The sequence below is a fragment of the Lupinus angustifolius genome, chromosome LG12 (genome assembly GCF_001865875.1).
Source record: "Lupinus angustifolius cultivar Tanjil chromosome LG12, LupAngTanjil_v1.0, whole genome shotgun sequence".
Taxonomy (NCBI): Eukaryota; Viridiplantae; Streptophyta; class Magnoliopsida; order Fabales; family Fabaceae; genus Lupinus; species Lupinus angustifolius.
Window position 1 is genome coordinate 18,924,210 of NC_032020.1, and position 11,135 is coordinate 18,935,344.

Below are 11,135 nucleotides of genomic sequence, written 5' to 3' on the forward strand. Positions count from 1 at the left end.
GATTCATCGATGAAAGTGTTGCTTTGTACAAGAACAAATATAGATAGGGGAATGCTTCATAGTTTATCTCTTTTCTTTTGTGGGAATAGATGAATGAAACAAAGCCGTGTAGACATAGTAAGTGGCAGGTAGCAGTATCAAAGCTTCTTCTTATCCAATCCCACAGATTTGCATGAATTGCTATAACTTGCACATCCCACATTGAAAGAAAGACCAAGCAAAGAAGCATAACATGACATTGACAATCACAATCACAATCACCCGCTCAAATTTTCAGTTTTAGAAGGAAAAAAAACAAATTCATTATATTTAAATTCACATTCCATGAGAGGAAGCAGCAGCAGCTTTTTAAAATACCCTATTATTATTCAAAATTATATTTCCTTGAGCTTGAAAATGACAGTGGGTGATGCTTCAGACATGAAAGATCAAACAGTTCAATGAACCTCTGGTCTGACACTCGGGCCTTGGCACCTGCAAACCTCTGGTATTCGTCAAAAACAGATGATAGACACCATCTCTGCAATCTTCTTATGCACCCCACAAGACAACCTGTGCGATGCTGTTCATTGTACAAACACATAAATGTTGGAATTTAAATATTCGGAAACAAAAACAAACATATAAACAGTGAATACCTTCCCTCGTTTACAGTGAATCAGTAGGGGGTGGTTTCTATCATCTGGAGCATGAAAAACATGCATCAATTAGGTCAAATTATCAGTTAATTGGCTGTGCTATATGACAATAAGTCAATAATGAAGTTGGAAGAGTTTGTAATACCAAGGACTACTTTCAAAGCTTCACGGACTATATCATGTGGGATGTTGACAAAAGGTTCCTGCCCACAGAAAGTGTTATCAATAAATGTTATTTAAGATATCAATTCAAACATAATCTTATAGATTTTCAGCTTTTCCACCATTGCCTGACACCCAGGCGAAAGAACGTAGGTTTTGGGGGGAAGTACGAGGGGGTTAGTATTGTTCAATGTTAGGGAGATAACCCAACAGTAACACATCCCACCCACTAGGCATAAAGGCTAAGATAAGCATAGGAGAACGAGCTTCAAAACTCTTGCCAAAGAATTTAATCTCCCAACAAGATGTCACTATGCATTGGACAAGGAATGATGCAAGAGTGGAGTTTCCTGTGATAGTGTAAGAGTAGCAATAATTAATAATTCATAAATTACCAAGTATGAAGCTTGTAAAATAAGTTTCATCATGCGTTATCTGTTGTCATCAACTGCTTTCATAGCTCAGTTGGTTAGAGCACCCGTTTAGTAAGCGGGAGGTCTTGAGTTCAACTCTCAATGAAAGCAGAATTGTTTTTCAACAATTAATTAATTTTTTATTTTAAATCTGAAAATACAAAATTGCAAAAAATGGGATTTTAGGATCTTCTACTAGCTTCTTTTGCCCCTTCCCCCAGTCTAGATACCCTCTCTCTGTCTCAGAACCCCACTCCAACCTTTATCAGCCAAAAAGATAAAAACTACTCCACGCAGTGCCTCTTGCTTTGAGGCCCTAACTTGCAGTAGCACTTAAGAATTGTCACTACTCACTCACCTGCTGTAAGTAGCATGTAACATGTTGCAAAATCATTATAAGTTTTGCTATTCTGTGAGCCAAGGTAAGTAGACTGCTGTTAAAGACCATTCGTCAATCCCCAAACTTTTGCACATTATTTGAAACAAGCTCTACACATAAAAGATCGCATTGAACTGAAAAAGAGGGGCTTTAAGCAATCACTCCAGCAAGCCCTGGATTGCCATTTATCGGTCCTGCATTTGATTTTACAGGGTTGTGCTAGGATGAGGTAGAGTGTACAGCCAATATAGTTGTTATTGTTAGTAGGCAGAGATGAGAAAAGGCTTGTTAGTTTGTAATATAGAATGAAGCAAGACTTTGCCAAGGGCAATAAGTTGTACAGGCCTATTCAGAAATACTTTTTTGCAGAGAACGGAACAAAGAATTGATGCTAGAACTGTTTTGGAACACAGGAATGCAGTGGTTGTAGTTTGTGAGTTCAATAGAAATATGAAAAATTGAGATGTTTGCAAGGATGGCCTGAAGCTGCAATTTTCCCAGATTGGCTTGAAAAGGAGAATAAGGGGAACAGATAGAACTAGAAGTCAGGTAAAAAGGCTTTTTTCAATCCCACAGACAAGTACAAGCTAAAACCATGACAGTAGCAGCAACTTGCAATGTAGAAATAGTTTCTTTTTAAGGCAATAGGGTAACACTATGACTAATTGAAAAACACAAGATTAAACACAAATATTAAAATCTTGGGGGTTATTTCGAATGCATTCAATGATTCAAATAAGCTAGTTGAAATCTTAGAAGCTACGAGCTGAAAATTGATAATTGGTAACATAGGGGGTTAAAATAAAATTGTTTGATTAGAGTAAACGATAAACAACTTAACAAGTGTAAAAGGACATAAGCTCCTAGCTTATAAACACATTTTATTTTACCAAAGGCCGACAAGTAGCTTTTTGGGTCAAATAAGCTATTTGATTAGCTCATAAGCTCTACCAGTTTATCAATTTGAATAAGAATAAAGGAATTGAGGAGTAGTTAGCACATGAAATTATTCGGTACAGTTTTCTATAAACTGGTACACTAATTGAATTGTATCCAGCCATGCAATGCAACAACAGATGAAAAGGGAACTAACATTTCAGTGAAGAAATGGTACTGAAATGAAAAGAAGAAAGGAAACATACCTTACAGCCATCAATTCCGAATTGATAAAGCCTAATTCTGCTAGCCTTCAAGAATTCCAGGGTAGCTTCAGGATAGGGTTCAGGGCACAAACATCTGCACAAAACCTTAAACTTCAGAAACCGAAATGACTGGTCATAAGACACACATCACACAGTAAAGTGATTTGCACACTCACATAACGGAACGGAGACGAAGCGATTTCAAGAAGCCGAAGTTTGCAGAATCAGGAAAACCAGACCTAAAGATGCCATTATCCACCATGGCGAAGTTCAATGGCGGCACGAATATCTCCTCCGCGTCATCGTCGTCGGCGGGGATGGAGTCTGATGAGTTTGTTGGCGCGCATAATTTACCGTTGGAGTTGTCGAGCTTCATGATTTTGGCGCCAAAAGTGTAAACAGTGAAAGAGCAATTGATAAGAATAAAAAAATTGTGAAGTGATTGACGGGATCTCGAAATTGGAGGATCTACCACCTATCCTTGTTATTTGAAGCACTCAGTGGTTGAGAATTGAATTGAATTGAGAGATAGAGAGAAAGAGGTAAAGTAGAAGGATCTTTGATAAGATGCTTTCTAAGAATGCGGAATATACTTTGATCGGAAGCAACCACCAAAAGATACTCCACTTCACTTTTCTTTTGCTTTTCAAATAGATAATTACCAGATAATTAACAACATTCAATTAACTCAGATCAGATTATAAAAAAAAACAATGTTTCTAATTTCTTTTACTTTTTTACCTTTTCATATTTTTCTGACTTTAAATTACCATGTATTACTGGTAGTCTAATAATGTAATATTGGATTCGTATCTAAAATGGATTAATTCGAACTTGACATGCGGCAAAGGAGAATCTATTGGGTTGGACTAACGTCTAGACTTGACCCACCAACCTACGTCCACATGCACCTTTTGCTTTACGAAACACTCCCACCTTCCTATTTCTTCTTTTTACCTTTGGGTATTAACATTTAATGTATCTGAATACGTAACTATTTTACTTAGTAACTCTATTAATTCGACTTTGACATGTTACTTCAGCTTAGCTGGACTTGAAGTAACAGATCTGTTAAAACAATCTATAGATGCGGTGCTTCATCTTCAAATGCGTCCTTCACTGTCTTGCAATCTTCAAATACATTGTATAGCTTCTATGCAGGGAAATGGGATACAATTCTTAAGATCAAAACACAAAATAAAAAAGAATGATGCAACAAGGGAATATATATATATATATAAATCTAGAAATTCCTATTTCCTCTAATTAGGGACGGGGACCATAACTAGTAACCATTCATTCATTATTTTCCGATACTGCCACAATATTAGTCATTCTTTTAATAAGTCATTTTCTATTTTATATGCAAAATTTATTATTTTTCTTAGCTGTAATTTGTTCATTAGTAAATAAGTAATAAATTATATTTGTTTTGAGATTTAAAGTGATAAAATTATAATATATTTCTCAAAAATCAAGAAAATTACAATGGGTTAGTATGTAATTTCAAACAATTTTATTATCTTTGTGAGAAAGAAGGAGGAGTAATTTGCAAGAATTAAATTAGGTGTGAGAAATAATGATGTCGGCGAGGGTTTGAGAAACGTGGATGGGTGACCCCACTCACACATGAAATGAAGTCAATGATGAAAAGTGAAAATTGAAAATTGAAATTGTTTGGAAGATGAAGAGTGTATCGAATTGGATGGAATCAAAAATGTTGGAAGAATGGTTCAGCTACGCTGATTCTGACGGAGATGGCCGTATCACTGGTAATGATGCTATCAACTTCTTCGCTCTTTCCAACTTGTCTCGCCCTCAACTCAAACAGATTTGGGCTATTGCTGATACCAGAAGACAAGGTTTCTTAGCTTTCCCTCAATTTGTTACTGCAATGCAGGTTTGGTATATCAATTATTATTCCTCTTTTCATTTTCTATGCTTTATCTCAATTCTTACTTCCAATTTTATGCAACAAACAGCTTGTTGCCCTGGCACAATCAGGATTTGATCTCAACTCTGATATCCTTAAAGCTCAAAGTGAGTTCACTAATCTTAATATGCCTTCATCATTTGTTTGTATATTCATCTGCTCTGAATTTGAATAATGGTATACATTAAATATATGAGCAGAATAGGAGTATTATTGAATTCAATCACATGTGTACATTTCACTATTCCATTTCTATTGACTACAGTTGACGAGGAAAATATTAAACCTCCTGTGATGGAAGGACTTGATGCTTTAGTAGCAGTAAGCAGTGCCTTTTACCTCACTTTGTGTTTTTTCAGTTAGATCATATTACTTCTGCTGTTCCTTTTTATTATTGGTTTCTTTTCTTTTTGATTTTTTTCTTTTTCAGAAAACGAAGGGATTAACAACAATAAGTGCTCAACCTGAAGTATATGGTTTGACACATAATTTTTGCTTCCATTATTCATGACTTTGTGCTCTAGTTAATATTGATTATGTCATTTTACTGATAATATGTAGGGAATGCTCAGCCCCATTCACCGCATCCTAGTCCATCGATTGCTTCAAAACCTGTAAAGAAAGTGAGTCCCAACTCCTTTTCAATATCCATGCCCAGTTTTGACAAAAATTAAAAGCTTTGAAAGTGAACTATGAAAAAGTGCAGAAATGAAAAGCCACCTTGTTTTTTACAGTTGAACAATCAATACAAAAAAGATGTGGTAATTTTTTATATTTGTTTTTTCATGTTTTCAATGAACTAGTAATTATTTCTTGGTACAAAAATGAAAGGCCACTTTTTATTAGTGAATTGTGTGATGTTAATTATTTTTACTTGCATGAATCATTTAGAGAGATAGATACAGGTGACAGAAATTTTGCTCTCTTGCTTACATTCGTTGCCTTGATGAATCAGATGATGTATACAAGGAAATATTAAAGCAATATGACTACTATGTAAAAGTGATTACAATGTGCTTCTGTGGATTTGTTTCTTCAAGCTCTGCTACATAAAAATTTCTAATGATAATAGTTTGCTTCTTCGTAGCTACCTCTCAATGCAGTTACATCAATAATTGATGGCTTGAAGAAATTGTATGTGGAGAGACTAAAGCCCTTGGAAGTCACTTATCAATTCAATGATTTTGTATCTCCACTGTTGGTAAGTGTAATTTACACCTGATATATAAGAGTTGTTAAAATTCATGAACTTCATGGGGTGAATAAGTTACTTATTTGCTCTAGTTAACATGATATTTATTCATATAAATATGATGACATGAAGTTTAAGAACACCCTTGATTTTACCCTTACAGACCGACAGTGATTTTGATGCTAAGCCAATGGTCATGCTTCTAGGCCAATATTCTACAGGAAAAACAACATTTATAAAACATCTGTTAAAATGTGATTATCCAGGTTGGTTAAATTACTTAAGATCTAGCAGCTACAATACATCAATTCTTTCATGCATAAAATTGATGATATGTGGACAGTAATTACTTTATTATTCTTTGTTTCCTTTTAACTCTTCATGCAGGGGCACACATTGGACCAGAGCCTACAACTGACAGATTTGTTGTGGTCATGGTACCATTGTGTAATTAATAATTTGTCCCATTGTGTTCATTTGTGCTCTGCTTGTGTTTAGGGAGGTTTAAAACTCAATATCTTTTTATTTGTAGTCTGGACCTGATGAGAGGAGTATTCCTGGAAATACTGTAGCTGTTGATGCTTCAATGCCTTTTAGTGGCTTGTCAACTTTTGGTGGTTCTTTTTTGTCAAAGTTTCAATGTTCACAAATGCCACATCCAGTGAGCTCTCTGTATATTAAAAAATTCCTGTTTTGCTCAGCAATTGATTGTATCATATCATGTATTGGTCCTTGAACAATTGAACTTGAAGCAATTTATGCTTTCAGCTGCTAGATGAAATAACATTTTTGGACACTCCTGGAGTCCTCTCTGGAGAAAAGCAAAGGACTCAACGTAGTTATGATTTCACTGGTGTTACAACTTGGTTTGCTGCAAAATGTGATCTGATTCTTCTCTTATTTGATCCACACAAACTTGACATCAGTGATGAATTTAAACGTGTAATTGCATCTTTACGCGGTCATGATGACAAGATACGCGTGGTATTAAATAAGGCAGACCAAATTGATACTCAACAAGTAAGGCGGTATCAACAACTTAATTTGACCTAACTTTATCAAGTGTATTTGTTATCAAATTCTTGGTCTACTTATGATATTGTAGCTTATGAGAGTTTATGGAGCATTGATGTGGTCATTGGGGAAAGTTCTAAATACTCCAGAAGTTGTGCGTGTATATATTGGGTAGGTTTGCTATTTTCTAACTGCTGGTTCATTGCTTAATTTGCAAGGGCTTGATTTAACCATTTGTTTAGGCTCATATTGTCTGGGTGTGGTTTAATATTCTGAGATTTCTATTTATATACAGTTTTGGTGAAAATTTGTTCTTATTCTCTTGTCTTAACATTTTATAGTTGAAATTCACATTTAAATGATGGTAACCGTTATGCTCTGCTAATTCCTTTCACAACACATTAATGAATTCCTTCTCTGATGAGTTCGACATTATTTAGTCTTAACTCTGGTAATCTTCTTAACTTTTCAGCTCATTCAATGACAAGCCCATCAATGAAGGCTTTGTTGGCCCATTAGGACAGGATCTCTTTGAGAAAGAACAGAATGATCTCCTTATAGATTTGGTAGATATGCCAAGAAAGGCTTGCGACAGTCGTGTATGTTCCTATTTTCATATTATCTGCATATGTCAGATCACTGAAGGCTTATACTCCTATTTGCTTGTTTGTTTGTTTTTATTTTTTATTGTGTTAAGATCTGATGGCATTGTACTGCTGCAGATCAATGAATTTGTGAAACGTGCTAGATCTGCTAAAATTCATGCATATATAATAAGCCATCTTAGGAAGGAGATGCCTGCGATTATGGGCAAAGCTAAGGCTCAACAACAGCTTATCGATAATCTCGAAGATGAATTTAGAAAGGTATGTTTCTTAGTTTCCTCCGTCTTTGCTTCCCTTAATTTCTGAAGCTACATATTATTTGTGGTTTTGTGAAATAGGTTCAAAGGGAGTTTCATCTACCAGCTGGTGATTTCCCTAATGTAGAGTACTTCAGAGAGATTTTGAGTGGTTATAGTTTTGACAAATTTGAGAAACTGAAGCCCAAGATGATTCAAGCTGTAGATGACATGCTTGCATATGAAATACCGGAGCTCTTAAAGAAATTCAGAAATCCTTATGGTTGAATTAAAATTGTTCAAACATGTTATGTATTTTGTCATGTTTGTTCCTTGATTGAGATAGTTGAATTCATTAGTAATAGTGGTGCACCATATGAAGATTAACATTTTGAGTGCTCTCTTATGAGAGGGAGTGAGACACAAAGTTCAGCGTATGGTGCATCTGTGTTTCCGACCTGAAATCATTCATATGTTGTCTCAAATTTCAGAAACTAGTATGATATATAATGTGCACATTAATCATACGACAATGTTGATATTTTTTTATAGATTGCCGACGAGACAAAAACAAACCTTTTCACCTTGTCCTTTTATAGCTTGAGAAATTAAATATATATTCTCTTACAATGTATTATATAACTAAAATATAAATAAATCATTATTTTTTGTATATTTAAATAAATAACTAACAAATAATGTATGTTTAGTCATTTTTCAAATTTCATTTAGCTACAGAGCTACTTTATTGAACTAGGTACAAGCTTTCAACTATTTTTATACTATAAATTTATAGCTACAAATTATAAACTCACTATCATAAGTTAGTTTTCCAAACAGAACCTAAATGAATAAACCATATAAAAGTTGTAAAATGTTATACCTAATCAAACGTACAAATTTTTTAATGTGTTTTTTTATTAAGGGTCCACATCAACTACTTTTTATTAAGAGTCCACATCAACTACTTCACTATTTATATTATATTGGTCTTAGATATAGGGATGGGAATCTGGCTAGCTTGGGTAGTGTTTCTAGTTCCTATATTTGTATTATTTTGTGGGTATCTATTAGTATTCTATGATTTTTTTAAGCTTATATATTGTAAAAGTAAATTTGTAAATAATTATTACATTAATAATAAATTTATCCACCTATTAAAAATATCATTATACTTCCATCACAAAAATTCCTTAGGAAATAATAATAAAATAATAATATATAATTATAAAATAATAATATATATATATATATATATATATATATATAAATTAAATGAAATAATGTACAAATTCAATAAAATATGATTAAATATGAATTCATTAGGAGTGATTTAAGGTAATTCCCATTTTAGAAAAATAATAATAAAATTGTGTCAAATATTATGTTAATGAATATATATAATAATATATTATATATGTGTAGTCGATCTTATCTAATTTATTACTTCATTGTTGATATAGGTAATGGTTAATGAAACAATAAAAATAAAGTCAATATTAAAAAGTGATACGTTTAATAAATTACTAAATTATGTATTCAGTGTTCAACAAATGAATAGATAAATTAATCGGCATGTTATTGTAGTTTAAGAAGAGGTGTTAAAGTTGGAGTTTGTGGAATGTGGTCGGTATGGATGAATAAATAAAAAGTGTAATATCATGTTGATGTAAAAATTTATAAACTATTATTATATTATTGTGTCAGTATTATTAAATTATTTGAGATAGAGAATGAGACATGAAATTGTAAAGAGATCTTAAAAATGAGTAGAAAAGGAAGGAAGAATTAGTGTGTGGAAGGAGGACATGTGGTGGAAAGGGCGCATATAAATGAGAAGGTTTGACAAGATCAAGAGAAAGAAGTACTAGTAGTATCAGAGATCGAGAGGAAAGGAAAAGAAAGGAAAAAAGAAAGGGAAATAGGGTTAGAATGAAGAGATTCGAAGGAAAAGTTGCAATCGTAACTGCTTCCACTCAAGGAATCGGATTTTCAATTGCTGAGAGGCTTGGATTAGAGGGTGCTTCTGTTGTTATCTCTTCTCGTAGACAGAAAAATGTTGATGAAGCTGCTCATAAACTCAGATCCAAAGGAATTGATGTCTTCGCTGTTGTTTGTCACGTTTCTAATCCTCAACAAAGGAACGATCTCATTCAACAAACTATCCAGGTTCAATCATTTCTCTCTTTTACATATATTCTAATTACTTTATTATTCCCATCTTTTGTTGAATTTGAATTTTGTTATAACAGAAGTATGGAAAGATAGATGTTATTGTGTCCAATGCTGCTGCTAATCCATCCAATGATCCCATTTTGCAAACCCCTGACTCTGTCCTCGACAAGCTATGGGAGATTAATGTTAAGGCCACCATCCTTCTTCTCAAGGTAATAATCTCCCAATCACTCAGAGAGAGAATGCAACGAATGCTTATATGCTTATGCGTTCTTATGATGTGTGCAGGATGCAGCTCCTCACTTGCACAAGGGTTCTTCTGTGGTTATCATTTCCTCAATTGCTGGTTATAACCTACCAGCTGCTATGGCTATGTATGGAGTCACCAAAACAGCACTTCTAGGACTTTGCAAAGTTGCTACTCAATTCCCTTCCTTCATTCATAACTTCATCTTTCACATTGTCTAATATTCTCTGCTAATTCTTTCTAATTTGTTGCCAATAGGCCCTTGCTGATGAGATGTCCCCAAACACTCGCGTAAACTGTGTCGCTCCTGGTTTTGTGCCAACTCGTTTTGCCGAATTCATTACATCCAATGAAACTCTGGTCAGTACCTTCTCACCTAAATATGTTATTTTCATTCCAATTAGTCATCTGAATGGATTTTGTTTATATCTTACTACTACAGAGGAATGAGCTGGCAGAGAAGACAATGCTTGGAAGGCTTGGTACAACGGAAGACATGGCTGCTGCGGCGGCTTTCTTGGCATCTGATGATGCTTCTTATATAACAGGAGAAACCATTGTGGTTGCTGGGGGAATGCCCTCCAGGCTCTAGCTTCCATTTTCATATACTTTTATTCTTCTTTTTACCTTTTCTTGCTACACTCCAAACTTATTGTCCCTTATTTTGGATGCTCCACATCCACTGAGAAAATAAATATTCACTAGTCTCCAACAGTTTTCTTTACACTTCATAATTGGTTCCTCATACGTGTTTGCTTTCACATGATTGGTGAAATGATAATAGCTATCACTTGGTTGGATGAAAAAGAAAAAAAGTATAGAAACTTTACTAACTTTGTAAAATTTATTACCTTTAGCTAAAGGAATGGTGTAAAGAAATGTTTTAGTTTTGTACTAAGAATGTGGGTCTTCAGCGAAATAAAATTTTCAAAAATAACGAAGGAAAAATTATTCTATCATTCAGAGGTCACATGCTCAAATGTGGAACAAAGTTTGCAA

General features: G+C 34.1%; 3 protein-coding genes, 1 long non-coding RNA gene and 1 other non-coding gene across 6 annotated transcripts; 4 read left to right on the top strand and 1 right to left on the bottom strand.

The window, feature by feature from the left end:
• On the bottom strand, positions 7-3,346 carry LOC109362286 (probable tyrosine-protein phosphatase At1g05000). 2 transcript variants are annotated; one of them, XM_019607976.1, is made up of 5 exons: positions 2,974-3,346; positions 2,735-2,828; positions 784-841; positions 639-682; positions 7-562 (listed from the first exon to the last, which is right to left on the bottom strand). In XM_019607976.1, the coding sequence occupies exons 1-5, from the start codon at positions 3,108-3,110 to the stop codon at positions 365-367; spliced, it is 531 nt and encodes a 176-aa protein (XP_019463521.1). In that variant the 5' UTR covers positions 3,111-3,346; the 3' UTR covers positions 7-364. The 2 variants fall into 2 exon arrangements, with proteins under 2 accessions (XP_019463521.1, XP_019463520.1); XM_019607975.1 differs by having other exon boundaries at positions 2,911-3,344.
• LOC109362287 lies at positions 781-2,719 on the top strand. The gene is made up of 3 exons (XR_002109385.1): positions 781-1,452; positions 1,527-1,635; positions 1,962-2,719. It is a non-coding gene; the product is annotated as an uncharacterized LOC109362287 (long non-coding RNA).
• TRNAT-AGU lies at positions 1,251-1,324 on the top strand. Its single transcript has one exon. It is a non-coding gene; the product is annotated as a tRNA-Thr (tRNA).
• LOC109362285 (EH domain-containing protein 1-like) lies at positions 4,382-8,239 on the top strand. Its single transcript, XM_019607974.1, has 14 exons — positions 4,382-4,634; positions 4,717-4,774; positions 4,933-4,988; positions 5,098-5,143; positions 5,229-5,290; positions 5,755-5,868; positions 6,023-6,125; positions 6,247-6,296; positions 6,392-6,520; positions 6,628-6,879; positions 6,965-7,044; positions 7,346-7,472; positions 7,596-7,739; positions 7,817-8,239. The coding sequence occupies exons 1-14, from the start codon at positions 4,419-4,421 to the stop codon at positions 8,000-8,002; spliced, it is 1,623 nt and encodes a 540-aa protein (XP_019463519.1). The 5' UTR covers positions 4,382-4,418; the 3' UTR covers positions 8,003-8,239.
• Positions 9,491-10,862, top strand: LOC109362935 (tropinone reductase-like 3). Its single transcript, XM_019609034.1, has 5 exons — positions 9,491-9,883; positions 9,967-10,101; positions 10,178-10,303; positions 10,395-10,496; positions 10,579-10,862. The coding sequence occupies exons 1-5, from the start codon at positions 9,647-9,649 to the stop codon at positions 10,726-10,728; spliced, it is 750 nt and encodes a 249-aa protein (XP_019464579.1). The 5' UTR covers positions 9,491-9,646; the 3' UTR covers positions 10,729-10,862.

Bases quoted from the DNA above. Each gene is read 5' to 3' on its own strand.
- LOC109362286 (XM_019607975.1), bottom strand. From the start codon at position 3,110: ATGAAGCTCGACAACTCCAACGGTAAATTATGCGCGCCAACAAACTCA. The intron at 842-2,734 runs GTATGTTTCCTT...TTCTGTGGGCAG, and splicing joins TCGGAATTGATGGCTGTAAG to GAACCTTTTGTCAACATCCC. The intron at 683-783 runs GTATTACAAACT...TTCATGCTCCAG, and splicing joins AGCTTTGAAAGTAGTCCTTG to ATGATAGAAACCACCCCCTA.
- LOC109362285 (XM_019607974.1), top strand. From the start codon at position 4,419: ATGAAGAGTGTATCGAATTGGATGGAATCAAAAATGTTGGAAGAATGG. The intron at 4,635-4,716 runs GTTTGGTATATC...TGCAACAAACAG, and splicing joins AATTTGTTACTGCAATGCAG to CTTGTTGCCCTGGCACAATC. The intron at 5,291-5,754 runs GTGAGTCCCAAC...GCTTCTTCGTAG, and splicing joins CTTCAAAACCTGTAAAGAAA to CTACCTCTCAATGCAGTTAC.
- LOC109362935 (XM_019609034.1), top strand. From the start codon at position 9,647: ATGAAGAGATTCGAAGGAAAAGTTGCAATCGTAACTGCTTCCACTCAA. The intron at 9,884-9,966 runs GTTCAATCATTT...TTGTTATAACAG, and splicing joins TCATTCAACAAACTATCCAG to AAGTATGGAAAGATAGATGT. The intron at 10,497-10,578 runs GTCAGTACCTTC...TTACTACTACAG, and splicing joins TTACATCCAATGAAACTCTG to AGGAATGAGCTGGCAGAGAA.